Source organism: Macrobrachium nipponense, chromosome 4 (assembly GCF_015104395.2).
Source record: "Macrobrachium nipponense isolate FS-2020 chromosome 4, ASM1510439v2, whole genome shotgun sequence".
Classification (NCBI taxonomy): Eukaryota; Metazoa; Arthropoda; class Malacostraca; order Decapoda; family Palaemonidae; genus Macrobrachium; species Macrobrachium nipponense.
Window position 1 is genome coordinate 135,726,523 of NC_061100.1, and position 24,305 is coordinate 135,750,827.

The 24,305-nt window shown below is 40.0% G+C and overlaps 1 protein-coding gene and 1 long non-coding RNA gene across 2 annotated transcripts; one reads left to right on the forward strand and one right to left on the reverse strand.

Annotated features, from left to right (window-relative positions):
- Window positions 1-390: 390 nt before the first annotated feature.
- On the reverse strand, window positions 391-23,354 carry LOC135211514 (probable glutamate receptor). The gene is made up of 10 exons (XM_064244819.1): window positions 23,301-23,354; window positions 22,901-22,977; window positions 20,612-20,794; window positions 18,776-18,866; window positions 16,595-16,901; window positions 15,669-15,886; window positions 14,952-15,132; window positions 6,164-6,263; window positions 4,668-4,797; window positions 391-606 (listed from the first exon to the last, which is right to left on the reverse strand). Exons 1-10 carry the CDS (start codon window positions 23,352-23,354, stop codon window positions 391-393), a joined length of 1,557 nt encoding a protein of 518 aa, XP_064100889.1.
- Window positions 11,348-12,744, forward strand: LOC135211741 (uncharacterized). The gene is made up of 2 exons (XR_010313741.1): window positions 11,348-12,030; window positions 12,568-12,744. It is a non-coding gene; the product is annotated as an uncharacterized LOC135211741 (long non-coding RNA).
- Window positions 23,355-24,305: the final 951 nt, after the last annotated feature.

Genomic DNA, 24,305 nt, shown 5'->3' on the forward strand with positions numbered 1-24,305 from the left:
TACAAGGTGTAACTCCCTAGGACTGATGAGGTATGGTGATAAAATGTTTTTAGCGGCTAACATTACTGCATTCAAAAGTTCCTTATGATTTAACATGAGGGTCTCAGTTTCGAACATTAACTGAGTCTCGAATTTCGACCTTTTCAATTCGTTTATCTCTGTTGTAATGTTCTGAGCCATACTGTTAACAAAGTCCTTTAGTTTAATAATCAAATCTTGGTTCTTGTTAGTTGCATCAATGACTTTAGTCATGATTGTACCTCGTTCTGCGGCCCACATTTCTAATTTTTCTATCCTAGCCCTATCTTTATCTACATCACCATCAGTAGCTACACCAAACAAAGTGTTTAAGGCTGTACCTATAAATGGCAAAAGTGAACGCTTCTTAATTCACTTGGATAACACCTGACTGATACCCTCTCTAAGCTTTAACAAAACAGAATTATTCTGGTTAGTAGTCATGACACTTTCGATTTTACTCATTAATTCTGTAAGTTCTTGTTGTTGTTGATCGACATTGGTGATATTAATAGTTACAACCGCTATGTCGTGTGCAAGAGGGAGATGCAGATATCGCTCACCATGAGCCATACTGAAATCCATTTCCTGCAAAATACATTCTAAGCAGTAAACCTTATACAGCAATGTTATTGACCTGTTGCACTTGGTCCTATCTTTTCCTTAAATTGTATCTCGGAGTCACTAATGCTGATGAAGTATGGGAATAATTTACGTTACTGTTTTCCTTACTACTTGACTCCTTTAAATCTTCAAAATTCTTTAAATGTTCTTCTGACCAAATGTCAGAATGTACTACTTTAATATGGATCCAATGTGCAACAGTTTCATTTAAAGTTTATTCATGCATTAGCTTAAATTTATTTAACTTTAATCTTTCTATTACTCTATATGGACCTTGGAATTTAGGACTTAAAGTACTTTAACATTAGGTCCTTCAACTTTGTGATTAAACACATATACTTGTTGTCCTATTTTTACCTCTGGGACTGTTGATTTCTGGTTGTAATACTTACTAGACTTTTGATGTAACTCCTTCAATCGAGCCCTTGTACCTTTTACTGTCTCGAAAGTCCGTCTTATTTTCCACGCAACGTAGTCTTCGTAATTATAAGTATGTCTGAGTGGAGCTGCATCGTCTAACAAGGTATTTGGCATTCTTTACTGATAACCATATAACAGAAAGTGTGGGGTTTCCCCAATAGATTCATTTACAGTGTTATTAATGGTGAAGTGTACGTCTTCAAGAATTAAGTCCCAATCTTCAGTCTGTAGAGTCACTAAAGTTTCCAGTACATCTTTATTTTACGATTTGTTCTCTCAACTGCTCCATTAGAGCTTGGTTTATAAGCTGTAACCTGACACTTGTTAATTTCATAAAACTCACACAATTTCTTTAAAATGTCACTAGTAAATTCTCCTGCATTATCAGATAATAATGTTTGAGGGCATTAATGTCTAGTAATTATTCTAGATTTCAGAGCTTCTGCTACAGTAGTTGCTTCTCTGTTTCTGACTGGAATGATCTAAACATATCTAGTCAAGTAATCTATGAAAACTAATATCTGACGGTTACCTCTAGTTTTGTTTGGAAATGGACCTACAAAATCCATTGAAACTACTTGAAACGGAGTTAATTCTAATGGATATTTCTCAAGCGGGGCTTTAGCATTTACGTTACCCTTGTGTGCGTTACAGATATGACAATTTTCGACAAATCGTTTAGCATCTTCATTGCAATTAGGCCAAAAATAGTTTCTAGTGACTGTTCTACATGTTTTCTTTATTCCAGGATGTCCTGACAACTTGTAAGAGTGTGTTAGTTCCAATACTTCTTTGGTTAGTGAGTTAGGTACATACAAACGTGAACAAGCATTCGGTTCATCTGATGTTTTATATAGAATTCCATTAATTAACTGAAATTCAGACTGCTCATCCTCATTTTGCATTAATTTACCCACTATTTTTCTAATGTTAGCATTTTTTTGCTGTTCGATCTGAACTCTTTCTAAATCTAGATCTATGATCTGACAACTAAAGCAGAAGGTATTAGTAGTGATTTGTTTCTCGTTTTCTTCCTGCGATCTCGACAAGGCATCTGCTATAGTGTTATATCTTCCTGGGATATATCTAAACTCTGGGGCAAATTCTAATACACTTATGACCATCTGTTAAACTTCATATTATTTGTGAAAGCTCTTTTCTTGAATAGGTCACAAATGGGTTTGTGATCTGTAAGGAGCCTCCTATGGTCACAGGATTACAGGGGGTTGGGGTGCCCCAATGCCCCTACGGACGGGCGCCCATGTTTAAAATATTATTTCATACCGGATTTTTTTTTTTCTCTCTCTCTCTATCTCTCTTTATCCTCTGAAATCGCCTTAACATGAACTTTACGAAATTCATGCTGAAATCTCCGCAAATATACTTGTACCTAAATAATTACCATCCTTCATTTATATTTTACCACTCATTCCACTGGGGCTGGATACCGAATATTGCGCTTATGGTAATATATAAAGCTTTACAGAGAAGGAAACGAACGCCAGAAACGTTTAAATTTCAAGTTAAAGTACTGGAAAAATTATATTTTCAAGTACAAAATGTGATAATGATTTAAAATAGAAATATCAAATATCAGTGACATTCAAAAACTGTAGTGTAACTCATTATACTCTATCAAAATTCTAAATTTCTGTAGATTCCAGTAAATACTGAGTATGTAGTACAATAGCAATAATTATACCTAACGTAGCGTTTAGATTAATTTATGCTTCATTGTAAAAGAAAACGATTCCTAAACGTGATAAGAAAATGAAATTTAATGGGTGACTAAGTTATTACGTTTATATTGAAAACTTAAATCTTATTTCATTTTCAAACTCTAACACGAGTTTTGTAACAAGGTATATAGGTTATTAATAGTGCAAGTATGCCTAATGTAATTCCATGTTTACATAACTAGATTATGTGCCTTATCACTTAGCTTCTATGACTGAACTAGCATGCGGAAAAAAGGGTTACCCAATTAAAAGAAAGGACGCAGTCTAAAGGGAACTATAATTATTTTTTCTTCTCTCATGGCAAAAGATTCCAACAGGATGGGAAAATACCAAAGGTAAGAAATAGTTAAAAACACAAATCATGAAATTTATTCACTTACAATACTTATATCAAATATTTATCATAAATTAACAAGAAAATCAACGAGACATGTTGACTAGATTCATTAATCTAAGGTGAAAATGTTCTTTCCTTGATTTAACATTTAGATATGGCTGATTCAAATTGAATGTTTACAACTTAGTTCCTAATACAGTGTAGGATATATCAAGAATTCTAAACGGAAATGGACCTTAGAACATCAAGCTAATATTGAAATTGCGGATTTCGTTTCTTACCTAATAATTTCCCAAAAGCACTTCACACACGAAAACTATCAGTGCTGGAAAATAGCCGATTCCCATCAATGTAAACATCCCCTGAAAGAAAACAAATCACAATGTATATTTGTATGCGTATCTGGTGTATGTATATATATATATATATATATATATATTATATATATATATATATATATATATATACATGTGTGTGTGTTTGTGTGTGTGTAGGTTTTATTTTAGGATAAATTTGAGTACCATTGGATCTGAAATTAAAACAAAAGCACCGAGAAATCAAATAAATAAATGTCAATTAAAGCTAAAAACTATAATTAAAATTGTGTACTGGTAATTTTCTACCATTTTATCACAGAGAACGCTTCTCCCATTCGCAATTCTTCTTATTCGCGATTTTGTAAGTCATACATCTCTCCTTATTTCTCTTTCAGTTACTTCCCTGTCTCTCCTACTCCTACTAATAGAACCTTGAAAAATTCCCCCTTATTTTAGTCTTAACTCTGAAGAAACAATCTTATTCATCAGAATTCTGTGTAGATTATGAAACTTCTCGTAAACAAAAGCTGTAAATAAAAACAGTTCGTTTAATCTACTTGGTAAACTTTCCAGTGCAACTGCACCAATACTTTTTTTTTTTTTTTTTCATTTGTCCATCCGCCTGTGGTGGTCGCGCATGGTAACACTGCGTTCTGGGCTTTAAATAGTTACGCTATGTGTAAGTTTTAGGTAAATAAAAGGATATCTTAGTGTACATTTACAACTGAAGAGTGTTTTAATAATTTACTGTATGCGAATTACACCGTTAATATTCGAAATAGGATGTTATTTAAAGCCCGGGACGCAGTGTTACCATGCGCAAACAGCACAGGCGGACGGACAGATGGAAAAAAACAGAGTATGGACAAGGTTCTTTGGACCTTGCTGTAGACCTATAATTTGTCACGTATACTAGACTGATAGATAATCATCATTGTGAAATTATTCTACATAAAAGATAATGAAAGTAATTAAATGTGTAAGTTAATTAGCTGAATAAATAGATTGAAAAGATACTAATATATCCTTATTCAATTGATTTATATAATTCAATTATAAGATTCGTTCTGTGATAACACTAGACAAAAATTGTATAACAGCCATCAAGAAAATGAACTAAGATCAGCGTGGCTCTAACTATTAAATAATGCTGGCAGTGGAATCACAACAATTATACCTGCTAAAATACCATGAGGCAAATGCAGATCTTACCCACAGATTTGAAAGAGCCAATGGTTCGTCGATGGTGATTTTCGATGGGGATTGTTTGCAAGCGTCAGCAAAAGGAATTGTTTTCTGCAACCAGTGTACGTACAAACCTGATTCCACTACCTGAGAAATCCTGTAACAACAAAAATGTCAGGTGAAATGTTTATATTTACAACGCTACAACGAAATACCCATACTAACAGAATTACTTTGCGTTTTATTATAATGCTTGTTCAGTAAGATGCACATACAGATGTCTTTATGCAGATGGTAGGTACAATCAGGCAGGGTAAATAAGAAACTAAGCTGTTCCGAACTGTTGCAGCATGTAACACGGGATTTAAAAGCACGCTTCATATCCCAGAACAACATACACTTTGCACATTATATAAACAACCCTATCTCTGTAAGCATGCGGATCCATAAATGTCTTTCAGAGATTAAATACCTAAAAGAAAGCAAGTCATACATCTAAAATGTCGAGATGTTAGCCTACAGGTTCCGAAAAATGGCATATGTTCATTCTATAGTGAAAGCCATAAGACAAAGCCGAGTCTTTGTATCTATGTCAATATACTGTTACATCCCATAGAGACACATCTTGGTAAAGTCACTTCGTCCTCCGAAGAAGGAGCTATAATTCACAACAAACATGACTTGAAGGAGGACTCAGAAGCTAATTGAACATAAAACTTGATTCTTTACGGAACTCGGTAGCCACAAACAATACATAACTCGATGGTGGGAACTTTAGAGATCAAATTCTTGTGCTTAGAGCAATTGCCATATCTGGTCAGTTAATAAAATGCCTCTGCTGTTTCATCTGAGAATATTTGAAAAATATTTCTGTGTATATGAATATTTAATTCTTATTGAAATGTGTAGCTAAGTTGTAGCACAAAAAATATCGGCAAATCATCCGTCATTATCAGAAGATACTTTTTTTCAATAGAGTAATAGAATTTCTTCAGTAGTGCAATTTTAACTGCACAATTATGAGGAGTAATTATATTTGGGTCTATATTTACTAGATAAGTCGGTCCTATTGGCAGCCCCATGTACATCTGGCAATTCCATATTTTCATCCGTTGCTGCCGATAGGCTACTCGACTAAAAATATAGAATGTAGCCTAGGCCTGGCAGTTTTATTTGTGAGGTTTCTAGGAAACGTCACTATACAGAGTCAGAGAGTTGTTGGAAATACACAACTGAGGCTACCACCTGCATGAACATTAGAGGGCCCACCGCTATTCTGAAGCAAAGAACTTCAAACTCGCTCCTCTATGAGGACTGAGGTTATTTCCTAGAGGAAGGAGGTGCTGTTAGTAAAAAGTAATGACAGAAAGACATAATACTAAATTACTTATTGAATTAGAGTCCTTTCGGTTCAGTGATCAAATATTTTGCTCTTCCATCGAGGGAGGGAGAAAACCAAATCCCTGCAAAAAGGTTGGAATATTTCTGTCTAAAGTAACGTCAAAGGATGGAAGATAACTCACTTTACGTTGATGAGTGGCATCAGAGGGCTGCCTTTCTGCGCAATCAAGCAATGGAGTGTTCCCAGTAATCTTTGCTTGGACTTGTAAAAATCACATCTCCCTTAGGGAGAAATAGAAGCATCAGATTGGGACACTGAAAGTGTATCATCATATAACTGTTAAGGAAAAGTAGAGTTGTTAAATAACGGTCACTTCCCTATAGGTAAGTTCTTCTTTTATAATCAATATTTAACTCAAACGGGTATGAAAAGCTACAGGGATGCACAAGGTAGCTCATTTTTTCTTTGTTTGCATGTTAGCCTACGTTATAATACTAATGTGAGTTCTGTTGCTACCTTACCATACGCTACAAGAAGCTCTAACATGTCAGTAAAGAATAAAACAATGCCTTTCTTATGAAGTTTTCTGAAATGTTATTTTTACCCATGATTATCTATAAGATTATGAGAGCCTCTACCCACAGAAACCTGTCTTTTTGTGTTTATTTTTCACACTTGAATTCTACAATGCTTATCTTATGCAGACATGTTTGAAAAATCACAAATTCTTGGTAATTTGTATTTTTCCTAGTGATACTTACCTCGAACCATTACAGTGGAGATTCCCGGATGTCGATCCGGGTCCGACCAGAAAAAACTGGTTATACGCCGCACCCAGGCCAGGCCTATGCCCTTAGGGGTTGAAGACCACGTTATCCTACTGACCTGAAGCCAGTCCTTCTTGCCAAACTCTGAGGTGCCTCCTCTAAGCTTCAGCGGGGCTGGAAGGGAGGGAATATACTTCCATGGTTCGAGGTAAGTATCGCTAGGAAAAATACAAATTACCAAGAATTTGTGATTTGTTCTAATGCGAGATACTTACCTCGAACCATTACAGTGGAGACTTACTCCTTAGGAGGAGGGCGAAGGTTAGGGGAGGAACGGCCCCAAAGGTGCTAGGTCAGAGGAGGGGCGACTGCTCCCCTTGGAACTCAACCCTGCTTCGTTATACTGGGGGTTGGTCCAGGGAGGTCCTAAAGCAAGCCGGTGCGGGTATAACCAAACCTTGACATGTAAAACTGTGGGTTGTACTGAATACCATACGCACTCCCGTGTATCTTACCTGGGTATCCTGGATTCCTCACTTCCTCTGAAAGCCCAGGGGGGACAAGGACAAGGATCAGGGGGGTATGAGGAAGAGTCACCCACACACACACACACACTTCATACACACTGGCTCGTCCACCCCAAGAAGGGTGAAGAGGGGTCCTAGACCTGTTGCTGGCCTGCCACCATGGGGCCAATCTCAAAGGCATCGAGCGACCTCCTTGTGCAGTCTTTTAGATAGTGGGCTGTGAACGTCGATTGCCTATTCCAGACTCCTGCCCTCAGGACCTGGTCCACTGCCATGTTCTTTGAGAACGAAAGGGAAGCCCCAATTCCCCTGATGTCATGGGGCCTGGCTCCCTTTGGGGGGGGGAAGGCCCCCCTTCTCATAGGCCCTCCTGATAGCTTCTCTCAGCCAGAAGGAGATGGTGTTCTTCAAGGCTGCCTTCTTCACTCTCCCCGTGGTGACAAAGAGGTTCCACCCCCTCGTGTGGGCCACTACGTACGACAGGCCGTGGAGCTCTCCCACCTTTTTCGTGGAGGCCAGAGCTAGCAGAAACACCATCTTGAGGGTCAGCTCCCTATCCAGGATGTCCTTGTGTGGCTTGAAAGGAGGCTTCCTCAGGGAGTCCAAGACTATCGCGACATCCCAGCAGAGAACCAAGCCGGCGCTGGGGGGACACTTCTGCTCAAAGCTCCTTATGAGCAAGGACAGGGGTTTCGAGTTCCCCAGATCCAACCCTTTTAGGGAGAAGACCTGGCTTAATGTGGCCCTGGCTCCTTCGACCACCAGAATTGACAGGCCTCTGTCCAACCTCAGGTAGGTCAAGAATTCTGCGATGTCTGGGATCTTTCTCGGAGGGGTTCCAGGTCCCTCTTCCTACACCAGGCCCCGAAAACCTTCCACTTTGCTTGGTAGATGTTAGAGGAGGACTCCCTCAAGTAATCGGACATGTGAGAGGCCACCCTCACCAAGAACCCTCTCCTATTCAACAGCCGCTCGATAGTCTCCAGCCGTGAAGAGAGAGGGCTGGAATGTTCCCGAGGAACCTCTCGAAGTGGGGCTGCCTTAACAGGTCTGGCCTGGGGGGCAGTTCCCAAGGCAGTAGAGAGGCCAAGGTCTGGGAACCACTCCCTGTCCAGCCACCATGGGGCCACCAACGTCAGCCATCCCACGGGTTTTGGAATGCATCCTCCCAAAACTGGCTGGGTCTGGCACCGGGGAGTAGTACACCGGCAGTTTGGCGTTTAGCCTTGTTGCAAACAGGTCAAGGTATAGGGATCCCCACTTCCCTATTAGCTCTCTCGCTACCTCGGGGTGAAAGGACCATACGGACCCCACCACCTGACCCCATCTGCTGAGGCCGTCAGCAATTACGTTCTTCTTGCTGGGAATGAACCTTGCCGTCAAGGAGGTTCCAAGGGCTTTGACCCGGCTCAAGATCTCTTCCATCAATCTGCAGAGATCCCGTGATCTCAGGCCCCCCTGCTTCTTGACGTAGGTGACAAGCGTGGCATTGTTGCACATCAGAGACACAGAGTGTCCTCCCACTGCCTCCTTGAAAGCTTCCAGGGCACGCTTCACTCCCAAGAACTCCAGCCTGTTTATGTGGAAGGTGCTCTCCTCTTGTGACCATATCCCTCCCTACCTTTGACACGTCCATAAACAGGAGCATCTCCGGGGGCACTGACCCGAGGGGCACACCCCGACGAGAGTTTGCAGGATCCAGCCACCAACCGAGGGCCTTCCTTGCTGCCAGTGAGATGGGAACCGGCTTTTGAGGTGTTTCCACCTTCTGGGACCACCCTACTTTCAGGTCCCATTGTAAGGGCCTTAATCTCAGCCTTCCCTCGGGGACTAGTTTTTCCAGGGAGACCAGGTGGCCTAATAGCCTTTGCCACTCCTTTGCCAGTCTTGGGGAGTGGCTCAGGAAGTTGCAGGAGATTCTTCGGAGGTTTGCCAGTCTGTCCTCTGATGGGAAAGCTCGCCCCACCTCTGTATCCAACTCCATCCCCAGGTACACCATTCTGGTGGAGGGGACCAGCTGGGACTTCTCCCAGTTCACACGACTCCCAGGGTCTTGCAAAAGGCCAGGAAGGCGTCTCTCTGCTCTACCAAGCGCTTCTTTGAGGAGAAAAGGAGTAGCCAGTCATCTAGGTACCTGAGAAGGCGTATACCTCTTTTGTGGGCCCAAGACGAAACCAGGGAGAACACTCTCGTGAACACTTCCGGAGCCGTTGCCAGCCCGAAGCAGAGCGACTTGAACTGCAAGCTCTGGTCCTCCCACCTTATGCGCAGGTACTTCCTGGAGGATGGGTTTACCAGGATCTGGAAGTAGCCGTCCTTGAGATCCAGGGACATCATGAATTCCCCTACGCTCACGGAAGCCAGCACCGAGCGTGGCGTTTCCATTTTGAAGGGAGTCTTTAGGACGTACGAGTTGAGGACCGAAAGATCTATGACCAGTTGCCAACCCCCCGACGACTTCTCCACCAGGAAAAGGCGACTGAAGAACCCGGGTGAGTGATCTACCACCTGCAGGAGGGCTCCCTTCTCCAGCAGTGCTTGAACTTCTAGCCTTAGGGCCTCCCTGTGACCGGTCTAGAAAGGGGATTCAGTAACAGTCCCTGAGGACCTAGACTGTCCAGGGCTCGGCTCCATGATCCTCCCAGCTCTGCCAACAGCTCGAGAGGCAACCCCCCACCGGTGGCAAAAGACACGGTAGGGAGCCTCGACTTCTACTTCCTCCTAAGGAAGTGGTTGTTACGACCCCTTCTGGAAGTAGTGGGATGTCTGGACCTGAAGGGTGCCTGGGAGGCGGGAGGGTCCTGGGGGAGGGCTGAGTCCCCTGGTCTCCCCAGTTCCGAGGGGCTGACTCTGTGGAGGGAGCGGAGAGGGTCCTATTCTGAGGCTTCGTTCTTTCGTTAGGTCTTTTCTGCACTGACTGACATAGGGGAGGGGCCCTATATACAATGGAGCCTTGGCTGGCCTTCCTCCACCGTTCCACAGACTCCTCCACCAGCTTCTCCGGAAAGAGCAGTCCCCTCCACTGGGGCGTTCCGAAGGGTCCTGAGCTCCCTCTCTGGAATGTTCCTAGGGAGCTTGGCTAGCACGGAATCCCTCCGCCTCAAGACCCAGTTTGCCCATGACGAGACCAGTTGGGTCGTGGGGAAGCCCAGGGACTTACCCTCAGACAAAATCAGTTCCTTGAATTGGGCAAGAGAGGCTTTGTCCCTCAAGTCATGGAGGGTGGGGAACCTGGCTACCGCTCCGGACCACAGATCTAACCATGAAGCCACGTGAATAGAGGTCCAAGCTGTGACTTCCATGACCATAGCCTCCTGGTGGGAGAAGGAGACTATCCCTGACGTGAGCCTCTCTTCCGAGAGTCCGGGTGCCAGGGTCGCCAAGTTACCCTCCACGGATTTGGGAAGAAGAGGGACACATACCTTGGCATATAGCCTTCTCTGACTCGGCTTAGATGCTGGAAGTAGCCTAGCCGAGGAGTGCAATCGCAGGGAGTTACTCGACCCCGCTATGAGTTACTCCACCACCGTCAGGGCCTTCTTCATGTTGGTGGACCTAGGGAGGCTGAGAGAGGGCTTGGGTTCCTCTGGGTCCCTGAACAGAATGTCCACAGCCAAGGACCTGTTTTCCTCTAATGTCAGAGCTGGCTCCTCTAGCCGGTTCATGGACCTAATAAGAGAGAGGACCCTCCTAAAAGTTGAACTCTCATCCACTAGGCCTAGTTCCTCCAGGGCATTCTGGAGTTCTTCTTGGATGAAGGTCTCCTCCTCAGCGTCCCACGATGGAGGCGAGACCCCAGACCTTGGACGGGGGGAAGCTGGAGAAGCTCCCCGGAGAGGGACACTTAAACCTGATTGTAAACCGGTCTCCTGCAAGGGCGGATGCAACGAACGCCCGGACCGCCCCGAGGAGGAGCTCAATCCTGAGCGGTGGAGGTGCTCTGAACCCCCTAAAAAGGTATTGGCCCCAGGCTCCGTCCGTGAAGGCAACAAGTGTGTGGGAACACAGAAGAAGGGAGCCCGCTCGGTCATGGAGGCCGACCCTATGGCTGATGAGACCGTGTTTGGAAAGTTATGTTTATCCTTAGTTTTTCCTTCTCATTAATTGAAGAGATTTTCATTATCTTGAGTAATATTATTAGTTAGTCTTGTATTCTTCATGTAGTTTGCTTTTATTGCTTCCTTGTGCTCTAAAATAAGCATTAATTATTATTAGTTATATCTTGCTGTTGGGTGTCCTTGTTCTTCTATTGTAATTGCTTGGTAAATATATGCATTTCCGTCATCATTTAAATAAATGTTTGATAAATTGATTTTCCTTTAACTTAACTATACCAAGCATCAAGCAAACAGCAACAAAGGTAGTTAATTACGTTAACCCTGTAACTAGTTACTGCCTAGTTTGGTTATCTTCCAGCTTCGACTCCATTCCCAAAATACCTTGGAGCAGCAGTAGCTCGGAAGGAGAGGGACAGTGAAGACGTGACCACTACCTAGCACAGCGCGACTTTGAGATCGTTATTACGATCATACCAATCTTTCGTGCAGTGCATTATAAAGGAACTATGAAGAGCTAAAATGTATTTGTGACCTGGCCCATGTACCGAGGGTGGGGAGGAGAATAATGCTGCCTATTATCCACCTTAGGCCACCACCATTTTCCACGAAGAACAACTTGCCGACCGATGTCATCTAGTTGCCAATACAACTATTCGGCTTAATTTGGACCTAGAAAGGATAGCTGAAAACTTGAAGGTTCGTTGCAAATTTCGTTTGGTGCTTGTCATTTGCGATTTCAATTTCAGTAATTATTGTTGAACAATAATGTCCTAACAGAATTTCCCCATGGAATATATCAGAGAATCATATTTGATTGGTACCCATGTATGTAATTATATTTACCAAGTAGGCCTATTTTATAACCGTCTTTTGGGCCTTCATTTAAAGGCAACTTTAATATTTCTTGAGCTAGCATAGTACTTTTACTTATATTTACCAGGTAGTAATTTATATTTTTCAAACCCTAATATTCTATTTATGGTCTGCCGGGTTAACCCAGTAACTACTTGTTTATCCCAGATAGTTTTGCTTAGCCTCTCAATCTCGTGTTTCGTTGCCAAATTGTTTTTGAATGGACAATGCCCATATATTTGCATTGATCTTGAGCATTTAGAGGTTTACTTTATAAATATATATATTTTACTTAAGTCAATTTCTTAAGTTTTACATGAAATTTTATGAAGTTAATTTGATTAGGAGTCCCTTCTTACATTAGGATTTCCCTCATTTCAGATTCTCATGATTTATTCTGAAACTGTGAGTTGGCAGCAGGGCCAGCACCATCCCTCTACCTCGTATGGTTTGGGATTACCTGTTGCAAACCAGGAAGCAAGGATATTCACAGAAGATTGATAAAAAATTAATTTATAAATTAAACTGTAGAATTTATTATTAAATTTTTTAGTTTTTTTTCTTGGTTTATTATTCACAGTAAATAATTCAGAATAGACCGAGGCGGGATCCACAGGGACCGAGGAAGGAGCAGGGAGAATGCCGGCTGGGAATCCCCCATGAGGAACTGTCCTGGGGGCCACTGGGGCGGGGGCCTCCCTCGGCAAAGGGGGCATAGGAGAACGCCACCGCCTCTGGCGGGAGTTGTCCCGGCGCCTGTCACTCCCTCTACTTCCCTTACGATCCTTGTTACGACGAGGAGAGGGGGAAGAGCCGCTCAAGGACGAGGAGTAGTTGCGCCTCCTACCTCTCCCATGACGGCGTCTCTTCTTGTAGGAGCTTTTTTTCTTACGGGAGGATATCTCCCTCGAGGAGGAACTCGAAGAACACACATCCTCGGACGAGTCCCGCCGTCTCTTGCCTCTTCTCCGGCGACTCCCGTCGCGGGGAGAGGCCGGGGAGCGTTTTGGCCATTTTGGGACACCCCCACCACAGCGGGACCACCCCGGAAGGCCGCTCCCAAGGCCACCCCTGGCTCCTCCTGCTCCCTAGACAGGAAGCGCCAGGATGGGAAAGCATCGTCCTTCATCAGGGATCAATTAGAAGGGGCAAAAGAAAAGCTCCACAAGCCAGGCCTTCAGGACCGGGGCAACGATGTTGAGGCTCTGAAGCCAACATCACACATACGCTCGACACACATACACAAAGCACACACGAGGACAAAGAAAATGGGCCGGACACCGGACGAGCAGGGGCGTATGCACGCTCCTGCGACCAGAGAAGGACTGGCGTCAGGTCAGTAGGATAACGTGGTCTTCAACCCCTAAGGGCATAGGCCTGGCCTGGGTGCGGCGTATAACCAGTTTTTTCTGGTCGGGCCCGGATCGACATCCGGGAATCTGCACTGTAATAGTTTGAGGTAAGTATCTCACATCGGAACAAACAGCCCTTTGAAATCAAAGCAAGAAGTACAATCTCTGATTACAATACTATATCACCCACCTTGAAATAACAAGCCTATTTTCTGCTAAGGATATCATTTTATGGACAAAAACTAAATTTTTAGCAACATTAAGCAACTTCAGCTTTTCACCATTACCAAGAAGTCTGGCAATTCTTTCTGAAAAAATTTGAGGGACATTCACTGAATAATCTTTAACATCCGAGAGAACTGCCATATTCTTTTAACTCCTACCACAAGTTCTGGGCTTCTTCGTCAGGAGTCAGAAATGACGATAGCGTTTCATTACAATCCAACTCAGTTTAACAAACCATGCTACCAAAAAATAAATAAAAGATAAAATGCAAATCCAGATTTCCTGACTAAAGACAACCAACAGTCTAATTGGCTCAATGCCATTTTGAATAACTTAATTTTCAAGCCCAACTGTATTACAGACAAGATACACAAAAATAGGAAAAAAGGATCTGGGGAGTTTCATAACATATTAGCAAGAATGAAATAAGAATTTGGTCTGAAATGGTTTCGATAAATAGAACAGGCGGCTTCCCTTGTGCCTCACAAAGACTTATTTCAGCACAGTTTCATTTTCCATTGACATTTTGTGATAAAATTTCCAAAATTTGTGAAAAAAATTAGCTATGGGTCTAAGGTAACGACAATATTGTCATATACAGTATTGAGAACTGCAAGCAAAATATTACAAATAGTACATAGGGACAATATTGTCATATACAGTATTGAGAACTGTAAGCAAAATTTTACAAAGGGAACTGTTATGATATGAGATCAACTGAACAGGCCTCAAGCTGGTGTAATTATACTTTTTGTAGTCTGCACTAGATTTGTATTAAAACTGGTTACTTTTTTGTCACACGAGGTAAAATAAATCAATGTGAAAGTTGCTTTATCACTTATATGCTTTTGCGACTCATTTTCAAGCTCAGAAATAATGTTACAAGTAGGCTTAAAGAAAAATAATAGCAGCAATCACTGCAGAGTGCCCTGCAGAACACAAGACAAGACAGGTCTAAGGTCACTGAAAACAGCATTACCAAGAAGTCTGCCAATTCTTTCTGAAAAAAAATGTGAGGGACATTCACTGAATAATCTCTAAAATCTAGTAGAACAAGCCTTAGAGACTACTAACTAACAAAAAATTGCATAACAGTATTGTCTGACTCTCCCTAAATCATATAAGATATGAATTCCAACTGTGAGATGTCTGTTACATAAAAAAAAAAAAAATTAAATAAGATTTTACCTGTTTTTGCAAAGTCACTAGCCAACAATAGGTCAGATTCCAGACTGGTCACAAACAACACATGATCGCCTCTCCTTACTAAAGTGTCCAGTCGCTCCGGAAATGCCTCAGCTGCAGTATACTTGAAAAGGCCCACGTCATTTAGTTTGTTGAGTTCTGCCAGTTCCCCTGATTCTGCTTGCTATTAAATGAAAATATCAAAGTGTTTTTTTGTTACATAAAAAAGAAAGAGCCATTCCAGTACGAGTATATTCCCTTGAAGGGGGATTGCTTGTGCGTCAGAGGTTAGCAAATCTACCAGCATTTTCAAATCTGTTCTCCAATAGTAGAATTAAAGAGGTATACCCCGACCATAGTAATCTGATTCCATATACTGGGTTCATCTTTGACACCTACTCATGCTTTTCTGATGTTCTCTTTGTGACGTATTTGTGATTAGCTAGGGATTCAGGACACAAAAGATGACTCAAGTATATGTCCAGCCTCGGAATACTTCAAGACGTATTGTCATCTTGGAAACTTTCACTTTTTATCCTTTAGTAATTATTTTCCTGGGAAGATAAGTATGCTAAGCCATTTATGTATATATCTACCTGAAAGTATTTGATAGAAGTTCTCCCAGGATCATCACAGGAAAATTGATTAAGAAAAAGAAAGGTGCAGGAATTCGTATTTTGGCCAAAAATCATGAAACTCATAAACAGAAGAATGAATTACCGTGATAGCAGTAGTGATAATAGTATTTGGCTTCATGATAATGCCATTTCCACTACTGATCAGCTTTCTGATGCTCTGAATGGGCTGAGGAATGTACCTCACAGCCAGCTGGGAGACGAGGTTCCCTGAGTAACTCCACAACACCATAATCACGACAATTGTCCAACTGCCCAGAATCAGACGTTGATAAATATTCCTGGTGAATCTGTCAGAGGCGCCTGCGAGTAAATAGTTCTGAAGTATCTCACATTAGCGATTCACCAAAAGAAAAAAATTTCAGAGAACTTGCACAATACAGTCACTTTCATGGCTACTGAATTTGAACATATCAGCATTTGTAAAACTGGTTTTCTCAAGTTGGAAAGTGTTTAGTCACGATTATCTTGCAATATTGATAATTTCAGTGTTCAGTTGCTAATTTTCGAGCTGAAAAATGCTACAGTAGATTCACATCAACCATGCATTTGATGTCTAGGCCAGTCCCTTACGACGCTCCTGATTGGCTGTTGATAAGCCAATCACAGGGCTGGAAACTCTCAGTCTCTCGAGAGAGTTTACATAGGTAGGATGTATGTTCCACCTCTCCTGAGGGATACGTCTTTCCAAAGTATCCCTCAGGAGAGGTGGAACATACATCCTGCTTATGTGAACTCTCGAGAGAGACTGAGAGTTTCCAGCTCTGTGATTGGCTTATTAACAGCCAATCAGGAGCGTCTTTTCATTGTAAGATTTTGTAAAGTTCTTTGTGTTTTACATAGCTTCTGTCATGAGGTTACGTTAAATTTTGTCACTTTTTTTACCAGTTTCATTTTCTTCATATTATAGATTATCTACCAGTTATAGTTAATTGAATATATTTAGCAAACATTTGCGTCACATCCATAAATAGACGGGTAAGTAACTGGCAAGAAATGCATATGGCTTACCTTGATTCAAGAGAACCCTTACATGCTGGAAAAAGAGAGTAGGAGCCCCGTCCTTTTCGGCGGCCATGCCATTCCCCACAGACAAGGAGGTGAAAAATACCATGGCCACCCAACCCACGATCAGCGCCCCTACGATTCCCGCCCAGACTTCAGGTGAGAGGGGCAGAAGGAATCCCCAGGGGTCGATTTCAGGGCGACCCTTCCTGGCTGTGATGCATCGGTCGTCGTAGTAAAACGACATGGTGAAGTCGACCACTTTGGCTCGACTTGAGCTGTGGCCAAAGGGTCCCAAGGCCAGATCAGTCTCCTGTAGTTGTGTCCATAATCAGTTTGGCTTTGGCATCGTCAGTTTCCTTTAACGTAGTGCTTCAAGGAGCTAAGAATAGCTAAGACTGGGAAAAACTGTCTATCACGAGAGTAATACAGTGTTCTAAGGGGTCCACAATAATAAAAATGTTGAAAGTTCGTGTATAATTCACAAACACTTTGCAAAAGCTTTCCAACCCTTCCATGGGTTCGAAAGATTTTACAGTGTTTATAAATTAAGCACGAACTTTCAACATTTTTATTATTGTATAGAAGTGTTAAAAGTTCGTGTATAATTTTAAACACTTTGTAAAAGCTTTTGCACCTATGGGAGGGTTCGAACGCTTTTACAAAGTGTTTATAAATTATACACGAACTTTCAACATTTTTATTATTGTGGACCCTTAAAACAAAATAGCTAAGATATTGGATAACGGACTTCCAATCTCGCAGTATGTTGGACTAATCAGCAAGTTGACCCAATAAGCTGACTTGGTGTGAAAAAACTAGGACATAAAAAAAATTGGATTCATTTAAAAGAAAGTTATTGGAGAAAATTTTACGTTGTAAACAGTATATAAACTGGACCTGCCTGGTGAGCCGACAGCTAGTCTAAGGGTCTATTGAGTATATTTGGAGACATTGATGATCATGTTAATTATAGGGGACGGTGGCTTTCTTTTCGCACAAATTTACTTCCTTTACAAATTTGTGCGCGCAGTATCTAAAATAACATTACTAACTGACTTTGGCAAGTATTTATCGCCTCGGCACGTCAGTAACAACAGTTGTACATATTTTATGCAATGAACAATAAAAGCCTTCTTATAATTCAATCGTGCAAGGGCATTTCAGTTTCGAACTTACCCCTGCATAATTATGTAGATTTACGGCATATTCATGTATGCATGTGTGCATTTATTTATGACAATGTCTATAAAAAAATTACCTTGCTTTATTGATTTTATTTCATTGCTGTTTGCATTTTACATAACGTTCGTGTGTTATTATCGTTATTGCAATTTTTATTACTAATTTAACATCTGACCACTTTTGTGTTGAATGATATATATCTCTTCACCTTTTTTTAATTTTACCACCCACCAAATTCTGCTTACTTTGTGGTAAATGATTTGTCATGACATAAAAAATACTGTTCAACAGCCACCTTTGGTTATGGTTTACAATACATTATTATTATTATTATTATTATTATTATTATTATTATTATTATTATTATTATTATTATTATTATTATTATTATTATTATTATTATTATTATTATTATTATTATTAACTTTTGGTTCCCTAGCAATGTAATGACGCCACACTGGGTTGAAATAGCTTTAATTAATATAAACAAACACCTTTATGACAATTCAACGATTTACTAAACATGCAGATACAAATGTACAGGTGTAATTGTACAAATGCTATCTCCATATAGCATTTATTATTCCTTGGGTCATTGTCTAAAAATTGGCGAACATTCCCAGTTAAAAGTCTCGGAGGTCACCGACATACTAATATAGTTTTCTTAGAACAGAATTGATATATGTAAAAAAAAAAAAAATAAAAATAAAAGATAGCATAAAATGTTAAATAAGAATAAAAGCCAGCTTACTGAATGGGTATCTTCATATGGTTTAGGATTATTGAGTATATTTTTCACCTAACAGGTTCCTGGGCGCTGAATGATCCATCTTAACGAACATTACGCTTAATTCTAAGCGAAACTCAGCATAAGATAGGGTAGAAACTGCCGACTGGCTGACTGAGAAAAAGAAGCCATGACCAGCGAAAGAAACAATGGACAGACCCACCTGTCATTACAACTTTTTGGTGAAGACAGCTTAAAGTTGATCTTGTACTCACCTTTCTGTGAACTTGTCCGACCATTCCTGACCAAGTACCGTTAGGAAGTACAGCTCCCCACGTGAGGTCATCAGGCTGAGTTAGAGCATATCTGCAAAGAAAATCATTTTAATTACATTCAAAGGGAATAGCAATGGATCTGACATTAAGTATGTGGAGAGTCAAATTTTCCTGGAACTTGAAAAATAAACAATCAAGAATTTCAGCACAATTGATCATGGAAATAATTCTCTCTTCTCTCTCTCTCTCTCTCTCTCTCTCTCGTCATCTCTCTCTTCTCTCATCTCTCTCTCTTCTCCTCTCATCTCCTCTCTGTCTTGCCTTTCATACCTAAGTTTACACTAAGCACAGAATTTCAGTGGAAGACATAATGAATTTTAGCCATTAACTCTAAGTAGTACAACTACTACTTAACACATGGTTTTATCATTACTAAAAAAGTAATCTTTACATCTTTAACAGCCAATGACAGTTATTATAATGGCAAAGCATTTCAAATTAGACCAACCATATATTATGAATTTTCTCTTTCTTGTATGAAACATACTACATCACATGAAATTTATTAGTGTTTAAAACACCGACATTTATTAACTCAATATCTTAACTACTATGGTTATAAATGCACAGTTGCATATATATATATATATATATAGATATATATATATATCTTTATATATATATATATATATATATATATATTAGTGTGTGTCTGTTGTGTCTGTGTCTGTGTATAAATATATATGATATGCAGTGCAGATAGATTTGTAGAGGAACAAATTTATATATCACTCAAAAAACAAATTCCCTAACACCCTTTTTTGTGTTAACGTAAGTCACTGTTGTTCAAAAGTGTTAACTTCGGTCATTTACAGATTTCTTTGCTGTCATGAACTCAGTAAGTGAAGGATGTAATAAAAGATTTACTTGCCTTAAGCTTAAAACGTGACTTAAACCGAAAATAATCTTGCCAACGTAACTTACTTGATAACACCTAGTGCCTTAAATACTCGAGCAATAAGTGGCACTGACTAAAGCTCTCGAAGGAGAATACCGTTAAGTCTCTGTGAATTGAATTGAATACAGAGAAAGGTGTAACCGGAGGAAAGCGCCGCAGTTGCCCTATGAATTAATTGTCAGGAGAGGGTGGAAAGTAAGATGGAAGAAATAGAACATGAAAGGAGGTACAGTAAAGGGAACGAAAGGGGTTGCAGCTGGGGGCCGAAGGCACCCTGCAAAGAACTTTAAGTAAGGCATACAGTGCACCGAATGAGGTGCACTGGCAACACCACCCCAAACCCCCTACGAGGTTTTAATGTCTGTGGTATAACCAAAAATATGATCGTCAAAAAACTATTTGTGGACATATTGAAGAGTATAAAGATTTTGGAAGCTGCTTGATATCAAGACAGTTTCCACTGGAATATGAAAAATGAAAGATATTATTTATATCTACTGCAGTATCCATGATAATTGCTATCAGATTGTAGTCGCAATGAAGCTATTAAAAAATCTAACACTCCCATTACGAAATCTGCACCTTTCATATTTTCGTCATTATAATCTAATAATATATATGACACCTTTAAGGATATCAGTTCTAGATTGTCTCAATTGTACATCATTAGGAACAAACTCTAATGTGGTATTCTGTCTTCAAAGAGATTCCCGGTGCCCTGGTCTAGATGAAATAACCTGTGGTTGGTGTTTTCCTTCAATCGTTTAATTGAGGATCATTTTGGAAAATGATGACGTCAGTGGCACTTAAACTACGTTAGATTAAGTTTTGACGTTCAATGACGTCGCAGATTTAATGTGGAATGTCCTGAGGCTTACGTAAAGTTGTATCCTTCTGCCAAGATGTCGAGCAAGTTTCCTACGGGTCCTGTAACGTAAAACTTCTCTCCCACGTCCCTACTTCCGCCATAAGTATGCGTTGCCTCCGGTGTCCTCTCCAGTACCGTTGTATGCGGTGGCCAATGAACAGCACCCACTAACAGTTTCGGAGCTTCCTTGAACCTGGAAAAAACAGTGTAAAATTAATATTCCTGTCGGTTTTTGAAATACAGGGAATATGCTTTTTTCTACACTTTTATTGACACATTAGAAATAGCTAATACTGGCACATAGGCTTCCTACCTCGTACAGACCAAGTCTGTAGTCAAACCAAAATGGCTACGAACATGGTTGTTGCCATGTTGCCAAACTTCTTCCTGACTTATGACTTCACCCCTCAATTTGGGGTTCTTCAATCCGATCATGAAGTCCTACTTATCCCTCCCGTGGGCTGTCCAGAAGAATGAGACCGTCCCAGAACAAGGTCGACTTCAATAACAATCTTCCATCACTTGAGGAGTCCATAATAGTAATTTTTTTATCACATTCTATCATTGTGTTTTCATAAGTGAGCCTGGGCTAGATTTTTGGCACTTGTATTATTCATTTAGATTATTAGAAGCTAAATCTTCTTTATCCTACCCTGTGATATGATATTAATTCTTCATTTATTGTAATCTTTTTACTATAAATCATCCTTTACTCGTCGTCAAATTTCATTTATTTCGCTCATTTTATGTCTTCGCGCATTGACCTAGTATGCAGAGATGGCAACATTTCCGCCACATCTACACGATACTCCAATTTAAGTCAAATTTCAGATCAGGGAAAAGTGGCAACGTCTAAAACGTACTAAATGCCCGTAGTCAATTTGGTTTGACTATAATCAAACAGCAGTTCTTTTATTTCATTTGAATAAATGAATGAATCATGAAATTTAGGCTCTGAAGTCAAGCACTGGGGCAGTTTCAGTGCCGAAGACTATTAAATAAGAGAATATGCAATTATTGTGCCTCGCAATCGAGTTTCTCAGTTTCATTCTAGAGGTCCTTTATTCCTCACATCGTTGGACAGTGGAACAGCCTTCGCTGAAGTTGAAACGAAGGAGCAATACATTACTACTCTAATTCTATGCTCCTTGCGTTTTGATATGTTTTTGTTGATTAATTTTATTTTTCCTTTTCAATAAGTGGAGGCTCTTCTTTTGTGTATTTCGTTCTACCTCGTTTTACTTCTTCCTACTGAACACCAAATTCTTTGGAAGCCTGAATTTCTAGTCAATGGCCCCTATGGGTTTGTGTCGTATGAATAGATTTCATCTTCTGAATAATAATATTAATAATAATAATAAAGAGACTCAGAAATTAATGAAGATTAAGTACTAGTATCTAAAGGTGAAACTGGGAGAAAACCCCACGATTGCACTGAGAAGTAGTATTTACAGAGGTTGGGCAGCAAGACTGAAGAAAGGAAGGGGGAATGGAGGTTATGTAAAATGCTGCGAAGTGTCTGCAAATTGGGGCCGGAGGGACATGCAACCACTCTTTAATAATCTTTAATAATGCCTACAGTGCACCACATGACGGCCACTTGGACGGACAAAGGAATACTTTATCTCATTCAATAATCAAGGAAACAGAGAGGTGAAAGGAGGACAGAAAATGGAGCCTGATACCACAGATAGAAACAGAGCCTTGGTTCCCAAATGGTGCGAAGAATTTCAGTCTGAGTCATGCAACCAGTGAAGGAACTGAGGCAAAAGTGTAATGGAAAATCTTCTAAATTGAATGTTTGATTATTCATTTCTTCTTTCTTTCATTAAACTAAAAAAAAAGTATGAGTTACGAATGACGATAACTGTGATATCAGCAACTAAATCCATAAAACAAATATCAATTCAAATTCTGAATGATAATCGTTATGAACAGATTACAAACGAGGAAAAAAACTTTAGAAGTCAGCTCAGCCCTGGTGAACCAACTCCTCCTGTAAGGTTGTAGAGTTAACCTTTTTACTTTAGGAGTCTTCCCCCTTAAAACTTTTTCCATTGTCAGTATATTATATATATATATATAATATATTAATATATAATTATATATATATATATAGATATATATATATATATATTTATATATCGGATGCACACTTAACTAAATCACCAAATTCTAAATCAGAAGGAAACGCATATACCCTTTCACGTGAAGATATTCCCGAAAACCGAACTTCAAACAATATACTTCGCATGCTTTCTGAAATCCAATTGAGGCCACAATGCTAAGATAAGTTTACCTGAACTTGTTGATGTCTTCTTTCATTGCTTCTATAATGCCCGGTTCCTTGAGCGTTTCCATCAATGTCTTCATTTTCTGAAAAGAAGAAAAAACTGAGTATTGAGTCATATTGGGTTAAAGTGAACACCTTTATGGCTGGTAAATTCTGCTAAGATTGTGTATTTTGCAATTACTTCAAAAATCATTTGAGTAAATTCAATAACTATGAGAGCAGAATTACGTATCTAAAGCCCATAGGTACAGACACAGTATATATATATATCTATATATATATATATATATATATATATATATATATATATATATAGATATATATATATATTATATATATATATATAATATATATATATATTTAATATATAGTATATATATATAAATATATATATATATTATTTTACATTCCACAAAATACCATTAATATCCAGTTCAGGGTACATGTCCGTCACGGCCATGATTCGAAGTGATTGTCAGCCGGCCTTGATCATTTGGCTGTCAAGAATTGATATCGACACTGCTTTCGCAAATGCCTGTCAAATTCATTTAGATTTTGTAACTAGAATCGATATCAACACATCTCCGCAATGACAGCTGACTGGTAAGTTTGTAGCTGTTGGGTAATCATTAATTTTTGTCATTAACACCAACCTATCTTTTATATCCACAAAAATAATCTTATATTGAATTCACTATATTTTGGGAATAACAATCAAGGGAAGTTATTAGTGATAATTATTTTTTTATGAAATAGCTGTGTGTATTTTAAACATTTGCATGAAGACTTGTAAGCGGCATGTTACAAGGACTTAGATGAGGCCTATGACACAATCAATAGATGCAATTTGGCGGTTGTTGAGGATGTATGCACTACAAGATAAGTTACGGCTAGTGATTTAGTTGAGATTTAGTTGAGAAAGTAACTGGTTTGGTGTAAAAGTCTCGGATGCGTGGCCGTGGAGTGGTGTGAAAAGTCAGAGAAAAATCAATAGTTTCAGGAGTAAAGTTGTGGTATTAGAAAAAGAATAGCGAATAGGCCGTAAAATGATTGATCCTGATGGAAGCCAGGATCAATGCTGACTTAGAATAATGAAGAGAAATAGCCAAATCTAGGAAAACTGCTTGAAAGAGTTTGCAAGAATGATAAGTTGAGAGTGATGGCGAGCAAAAGTAAGGTCCTGCGGGGATATGGAAGTCGGGAAGATGGAACAATTAATGTTGATCTGGACGGTGAAGGAATGGAAGCGGATTGACTTCATAACTACTTGAGAGCGATCGTAATCGATGATGGCGGGATGAGAGCAGAGGAGAGGAGTCTCAGAATAGATGAAGTAAGGAAAGCAGTGCAGTGTATGAATGCGGGTATATTAATTATGATGTGTTAGTAACAAAAGGGTTGAGTGGGTGGT